General features: G+C 45.8%; 1 protein-coding gene across 2 annotated transcripts in view; it reads right to left on the bottom strand.

The window, feature by feature from the left end:
* The window catches only part of ATP2C2 (ATPase secretory pathway Ca2+ transporting 2), a 94167-nt gene that overhangs the window by 57575 nt on the left and 14711 nt on the right, over positions 1 to 21881 (bottom strand). For both annotated transcript variants that reach the window (XM_007994225.3, XM_007994226.3), the window contains exons 2-3: positions 7177 to 7287; positions 169 to 285 (exon numbers count right to left, since the gene is read on the bottom strand). In XM_007994225.3, the coding sequence (XP_007992416.3) occupies positions 169 to 285; positions 7177 to 7287 (228 nt within the window). The remainder of the gene's footprint in view (positions 1 to 168; positions 286 to 7176; positions 7288 to 21881) is intronic.

The raw sequence follows: 21881 nt of genomic DNA, 5'->3' as shown, positions 1-21881 counted from the left end.
TGGGGAGTTAGTGATTTGCTCACGGTTGATGCTCAGGCTGGCTGGGGCAGTGCGAAAGGGGCAGGAGCTGTCCAAGGATGCTTTCCATCAACACTGAAAGATGGAATGGCTGCTCAACCCTCCCTGGCTTATGCTTGTTAATGCAAAGAATGACACCTCTGGTCCTACCTGATCCAGGTATTTCTTCCACACAGGTTCACTGTTGTCAGCAACAAACTCATTCCAGCCATGGGCCAGCCGGCGCTGCGTCACCGAGAACTCTGACAGCCCAGTGTTTAAGTCCACCTGGAAGGAGAGGTTAGGCACAAGCTCACTGATGGGCCCAGCAAGGAATGAGGCAACAAGGTACAGACTCCCACCCTGGAAGGCAGTGGCTTCCATGATGGGCCAGGGACATGGGCTTGTCCACCAAGGTGCTGGGACTTGTTCAAAGACCCCATGCAGATGGGGCAGAGAGAGGAGGAAAAGACCAGTGACCAGTATAATTACAGCAGAAAAGATGACTATGACTCTGGTCTTAAATTTCAACAAATGGAACTGCAGTGTGGACTTCCAGCAATGCAGAAACACATATTTTCTTCTTTTAAAAAAATAGGTCTTGGGAATGTAAAATGGTACAGCTATTATGGAAACTGTGTAGTTGTTCCTCAAAAAATTAAAAAGGGAGTTACCAGATCCAGCAATTCCACTTTGGGGTATATACCCAAAGGAACTGCTAGTGGGTCTCCAAGGATGTTTGTACAACCACATCCATAGCACTGTTCACAAAAGCAAAAAGGGTGAAACAATCCACCAATTTGTCGAGGGATGAATGAATGCATGAAACGTAGTGTACACACACATTGAAATATTATTTAGCCTCAGAATGAAAGAAAATGCTGACATGTGCTACAACATGGATATACCTTTAAGTTGAACCTTGAGGATGAAGTTAAGTGAAATAAGCCAGTCACAAAAAGACAAATTCTGTTGATTCCATATATGAATTACATAGACTAGTCAAATTCAGAGAGACAGAAAGCAGAATGGTGGATGCCAGAGGCTGGAGGGAGAGGGGATGGGGAGTGAGTGTTTAATGGAGACAGACTGTTGTACAAGATGAAAAGAATTACCGGAGATGCTAATGTGCTCCTGCCTTACTGACTGTGGGTCTTAAGACCCTCCCATGAGAGGGTGCCACCCTATAATCTAGGGGAAGAAATGATGTCATGAAGCTTCCCTAAAAACCCAAAGATAGGATTCAGTGAGTTTTCACGTAGCTAAACACGGGGATGTTCCTGGAGAGTGGCACCCAGGGAGATGTTTGAACAGCTATGTTCACAGCAGCACTGGGCATGGAAGCTCTGCGCCCCTTCCCCAATTACCTGCCCTATGCATCTCTTCATCTGTATCCTTTGCCTTTATAATAAACTGGTAGGGCTTGGTGGCTCACGCCTGTAATCCCAGCACTTTGGGAGGCCAAGGCAGGCAGATCACCTGAGGTCAGCAGTTCGAGACCAGCCTGACCAACAGGGAGAAACCCTGTCTCTCCTAAAAATACAAAATTAGCCAGGCGTAGTGGCGTGTGCCTGTAATCCCAGCCACTCAGAAAGCTGAAGCAGGAGAATCGCATGAACCTGGGAGGCAGAGGTTGCAGTAAGTTGAGATTGCACCACTGCACTGCAACCTGGGCAACAAAAACGAAACTCCATCTCAAACAAAGCAAAACAAGGCAAAACAAAAAACTATAATAAACTGATAAATGTAAAAAAAAAAAAATTCTGGAGATAGAGAATGATGATGGCTGTGCCACAGTGTGAATTTACTTAATGCAACTACAATGTACACTTCACAATGGTTAAGGCCGGGCACAGTGACTGACACTTTAGGAGGCTGAGGTGGGGAGATCGCTGAACCCAGGAGTTCAAGGCTAGTCTGGGCAATATAGCATGATCTTGGCTCTAAAAAAAATTAAAAAAAATAGCCCATTGTGGTGGCAGACTCCTGTAGTCTCAGCTACTCAGGAGGCTGAGGCAGGAGGATTAAGCCCAGGAGGTGTAGACTTCACTGGGCCTTGACTGCAGCACTGGACTCGAGCCTGGGCAACAGAGTGAGACCATGTCTTGGAAAAAAATAAAAACCATGGTTAAGATGGTAAATTTTATGTCATGTGTTCACCACAATCAGACATTTTTAAAAATAGACCTGTCTTAAGAAACAAGAATATTTTTTGAAATGATAAACAAAACTGACAAACCTTTAGCCAGGCTAAGAAAAAAAGAGAGAAGAACCAAATAAATACAAACAGAAATGAAAAAGGAGGATTTACAAATTATACCACAGAAAGTCAAAGGGCCAGTAGTGGCTACCATGAGCAACTATATGCCAATAAATTGGAAAATATAGAATAAATGGATACATTCCTACACACACAGACCCTACCCAGATTGAACTATGAAGAAATCCAAAACCTGAATAGGCCAATAACAAGTAATACAATTGAAGCCATAATAAAAAGGCTTCCAGTTAGGAAAAGCCCAGGACCCAATGGCTTCACTGCTGAATTCTACCAAACATTCAAGGAAACGATACCAATCCTACTCAAATTATTCCGAACAATAGATGAGTAGGAAATACATTCTACGAGGCCAGCATTACCTGGATACCAAAACCAGACAAAGACATATTTAAAAAAGAAAACTACTGGCCAATATCACTGATGACTAGTGATGCAAAAATCTTCAGCAAGATACTAGCAAATTAAATGCAATAACACATTAAAATGAAAATTCATCATGATCAAGTGGGATTTATCCCAAGAGTTCAAGGATGGTTCAACATACATGAATGAATTAATGTGACAGAATGAATGACAAAAACCATATGATTATTTCAATTAATACTGAAAAAACATTTGACAAAATTCAACATCCTTTCATGATAAAAACCCTAAAAAAAACTGGGTATAGAAGGAACATATCTCAACATAATAAAAAACATATATAACAGACCCAGGGCTAGTGTCATATTGAATGAGGAAAAACTGAAAGCTTTTCCCGTAGGATGCCCACTTTTACCACCGTTATTCAACAGAGTACTGTAAGTTCTAGCTAGAGCAATCAGACAAGAGTAACAAATAAAGGGCATCCAAATTGGAAAGGAAGAAATCAAATTATTCTTGTTTGCAGATGATATGATCTTATATTTGAAAAAACCTAAAGACTCCACCTAAAGCTATTAGAACTCATAAACAAAATCAGGAAAATTGGAGGATACAAACTCAAATTACAAAGATCAGTAGCATTGCTATATGCTATGAGAAAGCAATCTGAAAAAGAAATCAGTTAAGTAATCCCATTTATGATAGCTACAAATTAAATATCTAGGAATTAAAGAAGTAAAAATCTCTACAATGAAAACTATAAAACGTTGATGCAAGAAACTAAAGACAACACAGAAAAATGGAAAAATATTCCATGTTCATGGGTTGGAAAAATCAATATCGTTAAAATGTCCATACTACCCAAAGCAATCTATAGATTTAATGGAATCCCTATCAAAATACCAATGACATTCTCAACAGAAATAGAAAAAACAATTTTAAAATTTATATGGAACTTCAAAAGACCCAGAATAGCCAAAACTATCTTAAGGAAAAACAACAACACTGGAGGAATCGTATTACCTGACTTTAAATTATGTTACAGAGCTTTAGTTACCAAAATGGCATGGTACTGACATAAAAACAGATACAGAGATCAGTGAAACAGAAGAGAGAACCCAGATATAAATCCACACATCTACAGTGAACTCATTTTTGACAGAGGTGTCAAGTACATCCACTGGGGAAAGGGCAATCTCTTTGATAAATGGTACCGGGAACACAAAATCTCCATATGCAGAAGAGTGAAATTTGACCCCTCTCTCTCATTATCAACAAAAATCAAATCAAAATGGATTAAAGACAAGATGGGCAGATTACCTGAGGTCAGGAGTTCCAGACCAGCCTGGCCAACATGGCAAAACCCCATTTCTACTAAAAATACAAAAATTATAGCTGGGTGTGGCAGTGCATGCCTGTAAATTCCAGCTACTACAGGAGGCTGAGGCAGGAGAATCGCTTGAACCCAGGAGGCGGAGGTTGCAGTGAGCTGAGATTGCACCACCTCACTCCAGCCTGGGCAACAAAGTAAGACTCCATCTCAAAAAAAAAAAACAGAAAAAGAAAAAGAAAAAAGATTAAAGACTTAAATCTAAGATCACAGACTATGAAACTACCAGGAGAACATTGGGGAAACTCTCCAGGACATTGAACTGGGCAAAGATTTCTTGAATAGTATCCTACAAGCACAGGCAACCACAGCAAAAATGGATAAATGGAATTACATCAAGTTAAAAAGCTTCTGCACAGCAAAGGAAATCATCAACAAAGTGAAGAGACAACCCACAGAATAGGAGAAAATATTTGCAAACTACCCATCTGACACGGGATTAATAACCAGAATGTATAAGGAGCTCAAACAACTCTACAGAAGAAAACCTAATAATCTGATTTTAAAATGGGCCAAAGATCTGGATAGACATTTCTCAAAAGAAGACACAGGAACGGCAAACAGGTACATGAAAAGGTGCTCACCGCCGGGCGCGGTGGCTCAAGCCTGTAATCCCAGCACTTTGGGAGGCCGAGATGGGTGGATCACGAGGTCAGGAGATCGAGACCATCCTGGTTAACACGGTGAAACCCCATCTCTACTAAAAATACAAAAAAATTAGCCGGGCGTGGTGGCAGGCGCCTGTAGTCCCAGCTATTCGGGAGGCTGAGGCAGGAGAATGGCATGAACCCAGGAGGTGGAGCTTGCAGTGAGCCGAGATAGTGCCACTGCACGCCAGCCTGGGTGACAGAGCAAGACTCCGCCTCAAAAAAAAAAAAAAAAAAAAAAAAAAAAAAAAGGTGCTCACCATCACTGATCATCACAGAAATGCAAATCAAAACTACAATGAGATATCATCTCATCACAGTTAAAATGGCTTTTATCCAAAAGTCAGGCAATAACAAATCCTGGAGGTGGAGAAAAGGGAACCTTTGTACACTGTTGGTAGGAATGTAAATTAGTACAACTCTAGTGAACAGTTTGGAGGGTTCCTCGAAACACTTAAAAATATGCTGGGCGCGGTGGCTCACGCCTGTAATCCCAGCACTTTGGGAGGCAGAGGCGGGTGGATCATGAGGTCAGGAGATAGAGACCATCCTGGCTAACACGGTGAAATCTCGTCTCTACTAAAAATACAAAAAGATTAGCTTGGCATGGTGGCGGGTGCCTGTAGTCCCCGCTACTCGGGAGGCTGAGGCATGAGAATGGCGTGAACCCAGGAGGTGGGGCTTGCAGTGAGCCGAGATCGCACCACTGCACTCCAGCCTGGGCAACAGAGAGAGATTCTGTCTCAAACAAAACAAAACAAAACAAAAACTAAAAACTAAAAATACAACTATTATATAATCCGCAATCCCACTCCTAGATACATAACCAAAAGAAAGGAAATCAGAATATTGAAGAGCTATCTATACTCCCATGTTTATCGCAGTACTATTCACAGTAGCCAAGGTTTGGAAGGAGCCTAAGTGCCCATCAACAGATGAATGAATAAAGAAAATGTGGTACATATACACAATGGAGTACTATGCACCCATAAAAAAGAATGAGATCCTGTCATTTGCAACAATATGGATGGACCTAGAGGTCATTATATTAAGTGAAATAACATAGTGACCTCTAGGCACAGAAAGGCAGACTTTGCAGGTTCTCACTGATTTGTGGGAGCTAAAAATTAAAATAACTGAACTCATGGAGATAGTAGGATGGTTACCAGGGCCTGGTAAGGGTAGTTGGGAGAAAGTAGAGAGGGTTATGGGTACAAAAAATATAGTTAGAAAGAATAAATAAGACCTAGTATTTGCTGGCACAACAGGGTGACTGTTGTCAAAAATAATTTAATTGTACATTTAAAAATAACTGAAAGAGTGTAAGTGGATGACTTGTAACACAAAGGATAAATGCTTGAGGTGATGGAGACCCTGTTTACCCTGATATGATTATTACACAGTGGATGCCTGTATCAAAGGCACACAGAGACACACTATATCTCTGGAACCCATAAATATCTACCTACTATGTACCCACAAAAATTAAAAAAGAAACAGTAGCTAAAACAATTATATTGTGCCCAATACCATTCAAGTTCTTTCTGTAAACAAATTCATTAAATACAGCTGATTTATGAGTAATAATGGAAGGAAACTTTGTTGTTCTGGTCACAACAAAAGTGTCCTTGTTTTTAAAAAGCACATAACAAGCAAACTACTTGCTGGTAGAGAAAACGGGGAAAACAGAACTGATTTCTAGATTCTTTTGAATAGTGAAAGAAAATCTAGCTCATTTTCTAGGTAGGGACAATGTCTAGGCAGAGAAGAAATGCTTCCTCCCCCTCTCCAAATACTAATACACAGGACTTAAATTTTAACAGACTTGAGTTACTCTCAAGAAAAGACACATCAAACATTGGCTTCCAACTTCCTGAAATTGTAGCATGTGCCCTTTTACTGGGGGCTTTTTATCTGCTCTCCCAAAGTGTAGTGGTGAGTACGCACGTGCACGCACGCGTGCACACACACATTTGTGTGCAATGCAAATGTTTCTTGTCTTGCACAGGCCAGGAATTCAAACTCACTCGAGAAACTTGGGAGAATTTGCTTTTAGTACCTGGCAAGTCCACGGATTATAAAAGACGACAGGTGGGAATACCGTATGATGAAGAGTTTGGGTTTTGATGTGAAACAGCTGGACTCTACGCTGGGCTGTGCTACCTCTAACACTGGACTGTGGCTACTTTCTGCATCTCAACTTCATCTTTCATCCCTTCATGTTCTTGCCAAGAAATGTGAGGCTGAAGAGAAGCGGCGTACAGGGTCTGAAAGGATGCCGTCTTCCGGTAAGGGCCTGGTGAACATGAGCTCTACTGACAAGTACTGATCATCTACCTGTGGAATCTGAACCGTTCAACATCAACAATATTTTCCAACCTTGATGACAAAATTGGTTATAACACAGAATTTCAAAGCACTGTTCAGGGATTTGTGTTGCTTTCTTTTAAACATAAAACCTTATCACAATTAGCACCAGATGCAAATTCAATTCTTACACAAAACGCTTTGGCCAAATCCTCTTTCTGGCATTTGCAGGCTTCCTTGGGGGACAGGGCTGTCACCTTCTTCTCTTTCTCAATAGCTTTCAGCTCACTCTGTTCATCAATCTGTGAAAAGAGCAGGGTTGCTGTTTAGCAGATTGAACTTTTGTACTGATGCATTTTTAAATTTATTTTTTATTTTTATTATTTTATTTTTTTGAGATGGAGTCTCACTCTGTCACCCAGCCTGGAGTGCAGTGGCATGATCTCAGTTCACCACAACTTCCACTTCCTGGCTTCAAGAGATTCTCCTGTCTCAGCCTCCCAAGTAGCTGGGATTACAGGTACGCATCACCACACCCAGCTAATTTTTTTGGGTACTTTTAGTAGAGACGAGGTTTCACCATGTTGGCTAGGTTGGTCTCAAACTCCTGACCTCAGGTGATCCACTTGCCTTGGCCTCCCAAAGTGCTGGGATTATAGGTGTGAGCCACTGTGCCCAGCCAGATGTGTTTTTTTTTAAAGCATAACATACACACAAAGTGTGAATACGTTTACAGCTCACAAACTAACCCTTATAACCAGCCTCCAAATTAAAAACAGATATGACTGGTCCCCAGATGCTCCCTTGGCCTACCTACCTACCTGAGGGGTAAATGCTGTCACGGTTTCAATCCTCATAGATTCGGTTTGCTGGGGTTTGAACTTTATGGAAATGGTGACATGCAGTATACACTCATACATGCTTTCCTGTCTGATTGCTTTCACTCAACGTTGTTAGTGAGATTTATACAAGATGTTGCATGTAGCAATAGTATGCTAATTTTCACAGCAGCTTAGTATTCCACTGTATGAGTATTTCACAGCAGCTTAGTATTCCACTGTATGAGTATTTCACAGCAGCCTAATTAGTATTCCACTGTATGAGTAGATCACAATGTATTTGTTCTCCTGTTGATGAACATCTGGGTTCCAGTTGTTAGTTGTTGGCTAATACTGATGCATCTATTTTTAAGCACTTTTTTTTTTTTGGTCACCCAGGCTGGAGTGCAGTGGTGCAATCATAGCTCTCTACAGCCTCAACCTCCCAGTCTTAGGTGATCCTCTTGCTTTAGCCTCCTGAATAGCTGGGGCCACAGGTGCATGCTGTGATGCCTGGCTAATTTTTTAATATTTTGTAGAGACAGGGTCTCCCTATGTTGCCCAGCCTGAGCTGGCAACAATTCAATTATTAACAGAATTGAAACTTGTAAGCAGACAGAGTAGGGCAACAATATACATATTTAGAATCCTGAACCTCAGACTTCCAGGATTCTCGCATCAAGTATGCACCATATTGCAGAGAGTGCCTCCTGCTGACGATAGGCGGTATCACAGCCTGGTTCTATGGGACATTTTAAATAACCCAAGAAAAGTGGAGGGGAAACACAACCAAGTTCTGGAAGGCTCAGAACTCTGTGTTGAGACTCACGGGCCTGGAAAGAAGCCACGTGAGACAGCTGGAGGTTTTGGGAGGCTTTGCTAATACAAAGGAGACCTCAGAAACAGGGAAGTGTGAGGCATTTTTGCAAAACCATTCCTAGTGTCCTGATACCTAGGGTGTGATAAGAATCTTTTCCTTTTCCACCAGGTTACTGGAAACTGGGAAGGAGGAAGCAGGAGAGGTATTGAGTAACTTCCTCCTTTAGCTGTAACAGAGATTTCAAAGCCCTCTCTTCCTTCTTGCCAGTCGCCCTCCCCAACCCCAAATCATTTCCTCCCACATGCCTGTTTGCTTAGAAAAGCTGTGCTAGCCACCTCATTTTCCCGGAGCTGCTTCTTACTCATGCCCAGTGCCCAGGAGCACAGCAGCGATTACACAGTTCTTTAAGCAGGCTTAGCCATCCATTGGGAGTCTTCCTTAAGTCAACATTGCATTCTTTGTAGAGTTACTTCAAAGAAAAATGTGGATTGCACAGTAAGACTTTCCCCCCCATTCTCAAGATCTGGTTCCGTTGTACCAAATAAAGTGCTTGATTCTTGCTCACACCACAGGTGGAGGCAGGCTGGGGGCTTGGCACTCCCCCCATCCCCCGCATGACCTCAGCTGCCCTTAGCCTTGCCATTTCTGACTCACTACGCCGAATTCACTTTTCCTTTGCCTTTTTTTTTTTTTTTTTTTTTTTTGAGATAGAGTCTTGCTCTGTCACCCAGGCTGGAGTGCAGTGGTGTGATCTCGGCTCACCACAACCTCCTCCTCCCAGGTTCAAGCAAGTCTCCTGCCTCAGCCTCCCCAGTAGCTGGGACTACAGGCACGCACCGCCACGCCCCGCTAATTTGTTTTTGCATTTTTAGTAGAGACGGGGTTTCACCATGTTGTCCAGGCTGGTCTCAAACTTCTGACCTCAGGTGATCTGCCCCCTTCAGCCTCTGAAAGTGCTGAGATTACAGGTGTGAGCCACCGTGCCTGGCTTGAAACACGTAAATCCCATCTCTCACACACACAGACACAGACACATGCCCCGTGCTTGAAAACACTTGCAGAGATTCCAGTGCTCTCAGGATAAGAGTCCAACTACCTTCAATGTGACTACCCAGAACGCACACAGGCTACAACATGGATGAACCTTGAAGACGTTATGCCTTGGTGAAATAAGCCAGACCTGAAAGGACAAATCCTATAGGATTCCAGTTACAGGAGGTACCTAAAATAGTCAAACTCACAGAGACAGAAAGCAGAGCAGAGGTTACCAGGTGCTGGGGAGTTAGTGTTTAATGACTACAGAGTCTCTTTGGGAAAGATGAAAGAGTTTTGGGGGCAAATGTTGGTGATGGTTGCATAACAATGGGAATATACTTAATGCCAGTGAACAATACCCTTAAAAATGGTTAAAATGGTGAATTTTATGTTATGTATATTTTACCACAATAAAAATCCAGAAGAAAAGGGCCAGACACGGTGGCTCATACCTGTGATCCCAGCACTTTGGGAGGCGGAGGCAGGCAGATCACCTTAGGTCAGGAGTTCAAGACCAGCCTGGCCAAAATGGCAACATGGTATTTTGTAAAAATACAAAAATTAGCCAGGCTTGGTGGCAGGTGTCTGTAATCTCAGCTACTCGGGAGGTTGAGTCAGGGAGAATTGCTTGAACCTGGAAGGTGGAGGTTGCAATAAGCCAAGATCACGCCACTGCACTCCAGCCTGGGCAACAGAGTAAGACTCTGTCGAAAGAAAGAAAAGAAAGAAAAGGAAGGAAGGAGAAATCCAGAAGAAAAGGATCAAAGGCACCCATTCCTCTGCCTTTGAAGACGGGACTAGCAGGTGCCCCCAACCTTTCTCAGGTGCTCTGGACACCTGAAGGCCCAGGGCTGTCCACCCACATGTTCCTGGAGAATGAGCCAGATGGACTGAGGAGGTCATGGGGTGACAGGGTGCCATGCTGTAGTAACACTGGAGGGGAGGGAGGGCTGGCTGCCGAGACTTCCCTGACTCCCCTGTGTTTTGTGATTGCGGGGGCAGAGTCCAGAGCCCAAAGGGGAGAGGATGCAGCCTCCGACTTCCCTCTGTGAGTAAAAGCCACCTACACACTCCCAGTTCTGTAACCAACGGTACTGGAAACAGGGACTGTGCTCACAGCAGCATGGCTCATGACACCCAAAAGTCAGACACTGCCCAATGCCCATCCACGGATTATGGAGAAGCAAAATGTGATCCATCCAGGCAGCGGAGCATCAACTCAGCCTTGAACAGGAACGCAGTACTGCTGCACGCGGACGTTGTTAAACTGTGGCCTCTGCAAAACCGTTCTTTGAAAGCCTAACACCTGGTACACCAGAATGTGACTTTATCTAGATGGGGTCTTTACAGAAGTGATCAAGGTCAGATGAGGTCAAATAGGAGCGATGTTCTTGCAAAAAGGAGAAATTTGCACAGAGATAAACATGCACACAGGGAAGTTCATGTGCAGACGCAGGAGAGAGCCCTGTGATGATGGAGGCAGAGGCTGAAGTGATGTGTCCAGTGGTCAACAAATGCTGAGGATTGCTGGCCATGCTGGAAGCCCAAAGACAAGCGTGGAACAGATTCTGCCCTGGAACCTCCAGAGAGAGCACAGCCCTCCTGACTCCTTGAGTTTTGACTTCTAGCTTCTAGAACTGTCAGACAATACATTTACATTTAAGCCACCACATTTTTGGTACTCGGTGACCACAGCCCTGGGAAACACATTTCCTACAACACAGATGAAATTGGAAGACATCACGCTAAGCACAGGAAGCCAGACACAAAAGGCCACACGGTATGTGATTCCACTCACAGGAAATGCCCAGAACAGGCAAATTAATAGGAGCAGAAAGCAGATTGGGACTGGGGAAGGGGGAATGGGGAGAAACTGCTAATGGTACAGGGTTTCTTTCAAATCTTTCAGAACTGAATAGAAGTGGTGGCCACTTGACATTGTGAGTGTACTAGATCCAATTACAATGTTTACTGTGAGATGGTTGATTTTGTTTTGTGAATTTCACCTCAATAAAATAAGAATTTTGTTTTTTGTTTTTGAGGCAGAGTCTTGCTCTGTTGCTCAGGCTGGAGTGCAGTGGCGTGATCTGGGCTCACCACAGCCTCCGCCTTCCAGGCTCAAGCAATTTGTTCTCCCCCTTCAGCCTCCTGAGAAGCTAGGACTACAGGTGTGTGCCATCACACCAGGCCTTTTTTTTTTTTTTTTTGGTATTTTTAATTGAGACAAGAATTTGACCTTGTTGCCCAGGCTGGTCTTGAACCCCTGGACTCAAGTGATCCACCTGCCTTGGCCCCCTACAGTGCTGGGATTACAGGTGTGAGCCACCATGCCCAGTCTTTTTTTTTTAAAGCCATTTACAAGCTGCAGTCAGGAACTCCCTCCACCACCTAGAAACTGTCCTCCTGACTCTCTCCTGGGTCCCACCTGTGTCAGTCCCAGCCCCCTCCACCCCCACTGCCCCCACACCCATAGCCTCCCATTCACTGGCCTCCCGTCCTCTATCCTCATCCCCCTCTCACTAGCTCCTCGCATAAACATCTCAGCGTGGGTTTCCATTCTAAACATAACCTCTTTTCTGGGCCTTGCATTGGAAATACAGCTGCTCCTTCCTCATTTGCCAACATCGAGCTTTTAGAAGCAGTGTCTACACTTGCTGTCTCTACCTTTTCATTTCCCATCCACTTCTCAATCCACTTCAGCCAGGTCTCCAGGTCACTGTTGTGTTTCAAGGCCACCAGGACATAGCCCTGGACCCAATACACTGTGAGCAAGGGCTCGCTCTGCCTCACTCCAGTCTCGTGACTCTCAGGAAACACAGCCCCGGGTTGGTGACTGAGCTCGTGGATGCTGCCACTCCTTGCCCTGCATTTGGGGGACTTCTACCTGGGATGCTCACCTCGGCACCCCCCCTCATCTTATTAAGAATGCACAGGGGCCAGGGGTCTAATCTGCCCCGGGGTGATTCCGATCACACAGCTCCATAATCTAAATGGCACTTAATGTATCCTTTTTTGGAAACAGGATCGCCCACTCTGTTTCCAGAAACTGCAGGTTCCGGTATACCCCCATCCTTGTACCCAACCCCAACACACACTGACGGTTTCTCTCCAAGTGGGCGCATGCCCGCTGCTAATCAGCACATTGCCATGACCCAGAATGGCCCACCTTGAAGCTGATGCGCTCAAAAACTGGAAACAAACTCAGGGTAAATTGTGGGGAAGGCTGATCAACTGTAATGCACCTACGCTGTCGGGCAGCCAAAAACATCCCCCGAGTTGTACCAAGCCTCAAGTCAAGGCCCATCCACCAGTTTAAAGGAAATACTGGAGATAATAGACACGTGGAATGACACCACGGGGACACGATCACTGGACTGTGGGAACTGCAGGACACACAGCCCAGCCTCCCCAGCATATAAACTACAACAAAAACACAAGGGCGCACCGGCTCACGACCGCAATCCCAGCACTTTGGGAGGCCAAGGTGGGCCGATACCTGAGGTCAGCAGTTCGAGACCAGCCTGGCCAACATGGCGAAAGCCTGTCTCTACTAAAAATACAAGAATTAGCTGGGTGTGGTGGTGGGCACCTGTAATCCCAGCTACTCAAGAGACTGAGGTGGGAGAATCGCTTGAACTCAGGAGGTGGAGGTTGCAGTGAGCCGAGATCACGCCACTGCTCTCCAGCCTGGGCAACAAGAGCAAAATTCCTTCTCAAAACAAAACAAAACGAAAAACACAAGGATGAAACCTGCAGACGCAGAGAAACATCAGAGACCCCAGCCAAGCACAGACTGGGACCTCACTTGAGTCTCGATTTGAATAAACCAGCGTGAAGCCGTGTTTAGGAGCCCACCAAGGGAACCTCAATATTGGCCAATATTTGATTTTCTCTAATTGTTAATATTTTATGATATGATCATGGTAATTGTGATATTTTAAAGAGTTCTTATCTTTAGCCATATATATGCAGAAATATTTATAGATGAAATGCTAGGAAGCCTGAGATTTGTGTCAAAACAATCTGGGGTAGAGAGGAGTCAAGATTGGCTCCCCTCATTGGCACTGGGTAAGACAGTCATGTGGGCTCATTCCATTATTCCGTCTATTTCTGCATGTGATCGGAATTCTCCAACACAAAATACAAAATTAAATGTAACATTAAAGAGAAAAGAGGTGTTCTATGATTTGACCTAAGGAGACGTCACTGATGTCATAAAAAAAAAATACCTTTTGCAGAACAATGATCATAATATAATCCTAGTTTTGTTTATAAAAAAAAAAAAAAGAGGAAGGAAGGAAGGAAAGATGAAAGGAAGGGGAGGGGAGGGGAGGAAAAGGTAGGTGAGGAGAGGGGAGGGGAGGGGAGGGGAGGGAAAGGGAGTCACATAAAAGAAATTGGAAACAGTTTCAATTCAACTTTGTGTGAGTTTCCCATGGCTGCTTGGTTTCCAGGGCTGTAACAAAGAACACCACAAACTGGGTGGCTTAAAACAACTGAAATTTATTCTCTCAGTTCTGGAAGCTAAAACTCTGAAATCAAGGTGCTGGCAGGGCCATGTTCCCTCTGAACCCTGCAGGCAAGATTTTTCCTTCCTCTCCCAGTTTCTGGCAGTGGCTTGACAGTCTTCCGCTTTCTTGGCATGTGCATGTATCACAGCAATCTCTGCCTCCGCCAGCACGTGGCTGTATTCCCCAGCGTCTCTGTCTGCTCTTCTTAGAAAGACCCCAGTCATTAGGTTAGGGCCCACACAACTCTAGTGTGAGCTCATTTTAATTTGACTGCATGGACAAAGACCCTATTTCCAAATAAGGCTGCATTCACAGGTACCGGGGGTTAGGGCTTCATGCGTTTGGGAGGACACGCCTTGACCATGTGCATTCACAGATGGGAGAGATGGCGGTAGCTGCCCCAGGACTGTGGGGCTGAAGGGTCCAAGGCTGTAGCTTCTTGTAGTTTTGTAGACATCTGTCCACTGTGAATCGCAAGTGTTCCTTTTGTAATGAGAGTGGTGCATCCTGGTAAAGGTCAGAGAGTGTCCCTAATTCTCCCTCTCCATCACACCTGATTTGGGCAGAACAAAACCTTCCCTTTTATTTTGTCTGAGACTGAGTCTCACTCTGTCACCCAGGCTGGAGCACAGTGGTGCGATCTTGGCTTACTGCAACCTCTGTTCCCCCAGGGCTTAAGCCATTCTCCTGCCTCAGCCACCCGAGTAGCTGGGATTACAGGTGCCCGCCACCATGCCTGGCTAATTTTTGTATTTTTAGTAGAGACGGGGTTTGAACATGTTGGCCGGGCTGGTCTCAAACTCCTGACCTCAGGTAATCCACCCACCTCGGCCTCCCAAAATACTGGGATTACAGGCGTGAGCCACCGTGCCTGGCCCCCTTCTCTTTTGTGTTTCTCTTTTTTAAAGCTTTTAATAAGACGAAATCCACACAACAAAAAGTTAACTGTTGTAGAGCATACAGTTCAGTGCATCTAGTACCTTCACGATGTTGTGCAAGCACCACGTGAAACTCATCCCCAAACACCTTCAGCCCCCCGCACCCCCCACCTGAGAGGAAATCCTGTGCCCAGGAAGCAGGCGCTCCCCACGCCCTTTCCAGCCCCTGGGGCGACTCATCTGCTTCCTGTCTCTATGGACGTCATGGTCCTGCCTACTTCACATCCATCTTCTGTGTCTGTGCCTCCTTTGGAACCTCCAAGATATTATGTGCCTGCTTCAGACAGACCCACACGGGCCATGGTGAGCGGAGCCTCCCTAGCCCCAGGGAAACGGCCTAGGAGAGAAACGCTTCTGAGAGACGCTGCACCAAACAAGCGCAGCTCAGGACTGATGTTTCACCTACCAGAGGCTCCCGAGGGGACCACGAAGTGCACATATGGCCCCTCCTGAAAGGTGAGTTGGCAGGAAAAGTGAGCTGTGAACTCACTCCAAAGCAAGGGAGCCAGCGGCACCTCCAGGGGAACAGCCTCGCTCAGCCCAGCCCCACTGTGGCGCCCTCCCGTCCAGCCCTGGGATTCCGTTCGTTGCGAACTTGGACTGCGTTAGACCCTAGTCATCCTCCCTGTTAGAGGGCTTATGCAGACATGCATTTCTTCAACATATTTCACCAAAGCCTAGCCCGTGCCTCAGTTTCCTCCCCTGGAATGTGGGAGGCTAAGGGTATAACAGCCGGGATCCACAGGGCTGCTGTGGGATAAAGGAAAGTGAGACTGGGCACAGTGGCCCAGGCCTGTAATCCCAGCACTTTGGGAGACCGAGGTAGGTGGAGCATTTGAGGTCAGGAGTTCAAGACCGGCCTGGCCAACAGGTGAAACCCTGTCTCTACTAAAAATACAAAAAAGTTAGTCAGATGTGATAGCACATGCCTGTAGTCCCAGCTACTCGGGAGGCTGAGGCAGGAAAATTGCTTGAACCCAGGAGGCAGAGGTTGAAGTGAGCTGAGATAGAGCCACTGTACTCCAGCCTAGGCAACAGAGCTAAACTCCATCTCAAAAAAAAAAAAAAAAAAAAAAAAAAAAAAAGGGAAACAGTAAGTATGAAATTCCCAGCACAGTGCCCAGCACCAGGGAGTACTGAGGGCACATGAGCCTTAGGGTGACAGCGGTGACCAGTGGTGGGGACAGCAGGAGCCCTTGTCCTCAGAGGACACCAAGGGGCCCGAAGAGGGCTGCCATGTTTAAGAAACGAAAATACAGATGCCAGTTACCTTTGCACTCCGGATAAACACCAGATGATTTTCCAGTATACACACACACCAAGTGCCGTGTGGGACATGCGTGCACTACAATTATTGTTTGAAATTCAACCACGACTGTGTGTCCTGGGTAAATCTGACGACACCAGGCATGAACAAGCCGAGAGATGCTCAAAACTCGCGTGGTGGTGCCCTGCTGGGGTGCAGCTAACCACGAAGGAGATGGGCAGGCCCCAGTGCAGGTTGTGGGGGATCTAGAAAGGCACCCAGGAATTGTGAGAAAGTGATTGAGAGAGGTACTGGAATGAGGGGACCTTCTGGACTGAGGGAAGAACAGGCGTGAAGGTGCTAAGAAGAAGAAAACAGCTCATGCGGGAATCCCAAATGCCTTAGGCTGTAGAAAGCACTTGGCCCTTCGGGGTTTCAGAGAAAGAGAAGAGGCAGAGAGAGCCCCAAGGATAGTGAATCCTCCAGTCCCAATCCTTCAAGAAGTTCACAATATAGGCCAGGCATGGTGGCTTATGCCTGTAATCCCAGCACTTTGGGCAGATCACGAGGTCGAGAGATCAAGACCATCCTGGCCAACATGGTGAAACCCCACCTCTACTAAAAATACAAAAATTAGCCGGGCATGGTGGTGCGCACCTGTAGCCCCAGCTATTCAGCAGGCTGAGGCAGGACAATCACTTGAACCCAGGAGGTGGAGGTAGCAGTGAGCCAAGATCGCACCACTGCACTCTAGCTTGGCGACAGAGCGAGACTCCATCTCCAAAACAAAACAAAAACAAAAACAAAAGAATTTCACAATATAGGGCGTGTAATTACTGGGATCCATGCCATTGGAGAGAATCAATGCAAGAGTCACAATGACACAAGAATAAAACAATCAGGTGGGCTTCCTGACAGAGATGACATCGGAGACACACACCTGAATAAGCCACACTCCAGGCAGATGCTTCCTTCTTTCCAAGGCTCCTCTATCCTTCTCCCGCAAGGCACGGATCTGGGCATCCTCTAGTTTTATCTTAGTCCAGGATTCTCAGAGTGTGGGCCTCAGGCCAGCATCACCTGGAAATTGTTAAAAATGCAGAAACTCAGGCCCTACCCTGGGCCTACTACCTCAGAAGCCCTGGCAGTGGGTGGGCAGTCTGTGTTCCGGCAAGTTCTGTAGAGCACTCTGACTGATGTGCTCAAAAGATGACAATGGTTTTGGGTGTTTTTTTTTGTTTTTTGTTTTTTGTTTTTGAGACAGAGTCTCACTCTTTCACCCACGCTGCAGTGCAGTGGCACGATCTTGGCTCACTGCAACCTCCGCCTCCTGGGTTCACGCCATTCTCCTGCCTCAGTCTCCCAAGTAGCTGGGGTCACAGGTGCCTGCCACCATTCCCAGCTAATTTTTGTATTTTTAGTACAGACAGGATTTCACCACATTGGCTAGGCTGGTCTCCTGACCTCAGGTGATTCTGCTCGCCTCGGCCTTCCAAAGTGCTGGGATGACAGGTGTGAGCCACCACACCTGCCTGGCCAAAAGTTGCTGCTGGTTCTTATAAAAATACACCGGCCGTGGGCTCGCCCGAGACCAGCAGATGAGTGAGGCCATCAGGGCGCCACAAGCCCCCAGGTGCTTCTATTAAAAAAAAAAAAAAAAGGGATGGGATCTCACTATGTCACCCAGGCTGGCTGGCCTTGGACTCCTGGGCTCAAGCAATCCTCCCACCTCAGCTTCCCAAAGTGCTGGGATTACAGGCATCAGCCCAGTCTTCCAGGTGATTATAATATTCTGAAATATACCCAGAGTTGTCTGAGAAGGGCTGTCTTGGGAGACACACTCAGGGGCCAACCCAGCCAGGTCCTATTCTTGAAGGACCGCAACCTTGGAGGAGGGAAAACGCTGTGACCTTCACTGGTGCGCTTCCATGAATACCTGTCACTCATTCTCTTTTGTTCCTCATAGTATTCTAAGTATGCTGCTTCATGGCTGTGCCATAGTTTATTTAAGTACGTGCACGTGGCTGGCATTTTGTGTCCAGTTTGAGGTTTTTTTTTCTTTTTTTGAGACAGTGTCTCACTCTGGCACCCAGGCTGGAGTGCAATGGCATGAGCTCGGCTCACTGCAACCTCCGCCTCCCTGGTTCAAGTGATTCTCCTGCCTCAGCCTCCTGAGTGGCTGGGATTACAGGCGCCCGCCATCATGCCTGGCTAGTTTTTGTGGAGATGGGGTTTCACCACGTTGGTCAGGCTGGTCTTGAACTCCTGAGTTTAGGTGATCTGCTCACCTCAGCTTCCCAAAGTGCTGGGATTACAGGCATGAGCCCCCGGGCCTGGCCCAGTTTGGGCTTTTATACAGAACACTGCTGTGACCATTCATGTGCAAGTCTTCCAGGAGATGCAAGCACCCAGATGTGCTCAGAAGTGGAACTTAGTCTAGGGTTATCATAGTCTCAGGTTATCAGAGCGTGGCATGCTTGTTCAGTGATAGTCGTCACCACCAGTTTTCCCCTCATCTGCACCCCCAACCCCACCACCCACAGGTGAGTGGTGACAATTGAGCTTAAGACCATGTGGGAAAATGGGGAAGAACATCGCAAGAGAACTCAGAAGGGCCTGCCTGAGTATTTTTTAATGTTAGGGACAAAAAACAAACAAAAAAACCCTAAATGCAGCCAACAGAGTAGAGGAGGCATCACCAGGCCCAGACTCAGCCTAGTCTGGCTCCCCCCACCTACGCTGTGTGACCCTCAGCAAGCCCCTTGATTTTCTGAGTCGCAGTTTCCTCCTCTTTAAAATGGGAATGATGATACCTCGCCCCTAGCACTGATATGAGGAAGGGCTTCTGAAATTTCAGCCTCAGGTCAAGAGGGGCTTCAGAGGTGTTTTCCAGCCCCTGAAGTCCTTTCTAGGTAGCATCTGTGTGCGTCTGTGTGTGCAGGTGCAGTGGTAGTGTGTCGCAGTGAGCAAGGAGCTAGCAACAGCACAAAGTGAGATACACAGAGTACGAACCTTGCTCAGGGGTGGCCAGTGCATTCGGGCCAAGAGGCGACGGCTAGGCAGAGTAGTGGCCAATGCAATTGTTGGCAAGGTGAGGAGATGGGTTACATACAGGGAAATTGTGCGATAAGGAAATATACTAATGGTAATGGTAGCTGGTGTTCTTACTGTTGATGAAAAGAGTTAAAAATATACAAAGCGCTGGCACAAACCCTGTGGTATTTATTGGACTGGAATCTATGGAGATATATACAGAGACAGATATAAAACTAAATATAGATCTCACAGCATATGCACACTTACGCCACCTCCTCTGAGAGGGCCCAGGAGCCATGGCACCCAGTAACAATGAACACATAGTACCAGATCTTGCTTTCTAAATATAATTCTTCCGGTAAAAAGAGCCAAGGATCCTGGGAGAAATGGCTTTTTCCGGGGCCAATGTACAGAAAGTACAAAATGAAGCTGAAGTTTCCCATTATGCCAGAAAGGGAAATGCTCAAAGGATAATGGAAAAAATGTCAGGAGGACATGGAAGCCATCTTGAAGGGGTTCCCACTGGCCAAAACACAATCAGGCATCAAAATAAATATTGATAGTAACAAATCATAACATATTTAATCAACTAGGAGTCTGATATGGCCTGGCTCTGTGTCCCCACCCAAATCTCATTTGAATTGTAATCTGAATCCCCACATGTTGGGGAAGGGACCTCATGGGAGGTGATTAGATGGTGGGAGTGGTTCCCCCATGCTCATGATAGAGTGAGTTCTCACAAGATCTGATGGTTTCATATGGGGCTTCCCCCTTTGCTCAGCATTCATTCTCTCTCCTGCCGCTCTGTGAAGAGGTGCCTTCCACCGTGACTAAGTTTCCTGAGGCCTCCCAAGACATGTGGAACTGTGAGTCAAAGAAACCTCTTTTCTTTATAAATTACTCAGTCTCAGATATTTCTTCATAGCAGCATTAGAATGGACTAATACAGAGTCCTTGCATTCCTACCGATATCAATAAATAAATGACCAAGTCAACAGGGAGAAGAGAAAGCTCTTCCTTATAGAAGACCGTAAATAAGGGAGAATGATGATGATGGTGATATGGTTTGGATTTGTGTTCCCCACCAAATCTCATGTCCAATTGTAATCTCTAATGTTGGAGGTGGGCCTGGTAGGAGGTGACTGCATCATGGGGGCAGATATCTCATGAATGGTTTAGCACTATCCCCTTAGTACTGTCCTCATGACTGTGAGTGAGTTCTCATGAGATCTGGTCATTTAAAAGCATGTGACACCTCCCCCTGCTCGCTCTCTTGCTCCTGTTCCCACCATGTAAGACACTTCACTCCTCCTTTGCCTTCCACCATGATTGGAAACTTCCTGAGGTCTTCCCAGAAGCAGAAGCCACTGTGCTTCCTGTACAGCCTGCAGAACTGTCAGCCAATTAAACCTCTTTTCCCTATAAATCACACAGTCTCAGGTATTTCTTCTTCTATGTGTGTTTTTTGAGACAGAGTCTCACTCTGTTACCTAGGCTGGAGGGCAGTGGTGCAATCTTAGCTCACTGCAACATCCGCCTCCTGGGTTCAAACTATTTTCCTGCCTCAGCCTCCCAGGTAGCTGGGATTACAGGCATGCATCACCAAGCCTAATTTTTTATTTTTAGTAGAGACCGGGTTTCACCATGTTGGCCAGGCTGCTCTCAAACTTCTGACCTCAAGTGATCCACCTGTCTTGGCCTCCCAAAGTGCTGGGATTACAGGCATGAGCCACCACGCCTGGCTTCAGGTATTTCTTTATAGCAGTGTGAGAAGGGACTAATGTAGATGGAATTAGAAAATCACCATTCAGCAAACAGTGTGATAGTAATCCATTCAGCCAAGCATTGTCCATGCATGCTGAACTTAATGAGTGAAAATAAAATGAGAATCAGGTACTGATACTGTCTCAACATATGTCTCTGTAAGATACTTAATCATTACAAAGGAGAAAATAATAGCTTTAATTAAGGCAAATCTGGCAGATGCTGTCTTAGCCAAGGGGCCAAATTTGTCACCACCAGTAACAAGACAAACAGCTGGGTGGGCCTCCCAATATCATGTACTAAGGAGGACACAGTATCATGCCACAAGGCTTTCTCCAGAAGTGTGTAACCTGAGCCAAATCCCGAGGAAACATTAGACAAACTGAAATCAAGGGACATCCTATGACTTTCTGAGCCTGGAATCTCTAAAAAGGTTGAGAATACAAAAGACAAGGAAAACCCACAGGAGTATTCCATACAGAAGGAGACTGGGGGATGTGGCAACTAAGAGCCACATCCTTTCCCTATTACTGGAACAACACTGATTGGAACTTGTGGACTGGATGGTCATGTTGCATGGCTGTTCATTTCCTGATTTTTGGACTCTGTTGTGATTAATGAAGATTGTCATTTAAAGAAAATAGGCTGGGCGCAGTGACTGACACCTATAATCCCAGCACTTTGGGAGGCTGAGGTGGGAGGATTGCTTGAGCTCAGGAGTTTGAGAC

The sequence above is a fragment of the Chlorocebus sabaeus genome, chromosome 5 (assembly GCF_047675955.1).
Source record: "Chlorocebus sabaeus isolate Y175 chromosome 5, mChlSab1.0.hap1, whole genome shotgun sequence".
Classification (NCBI taxonomy): domain Eukaryota; kingdom Metazoa; phylum Chordata; class Mammalia; order Primates; family Cercopithecidae; genus Chlorocebus; species Chlorocebus sabaeus.
Note: the sequence above shows the minus strand (reverse complement) of the source record. Positions and strands in the feature narration are given on the sequence as shown.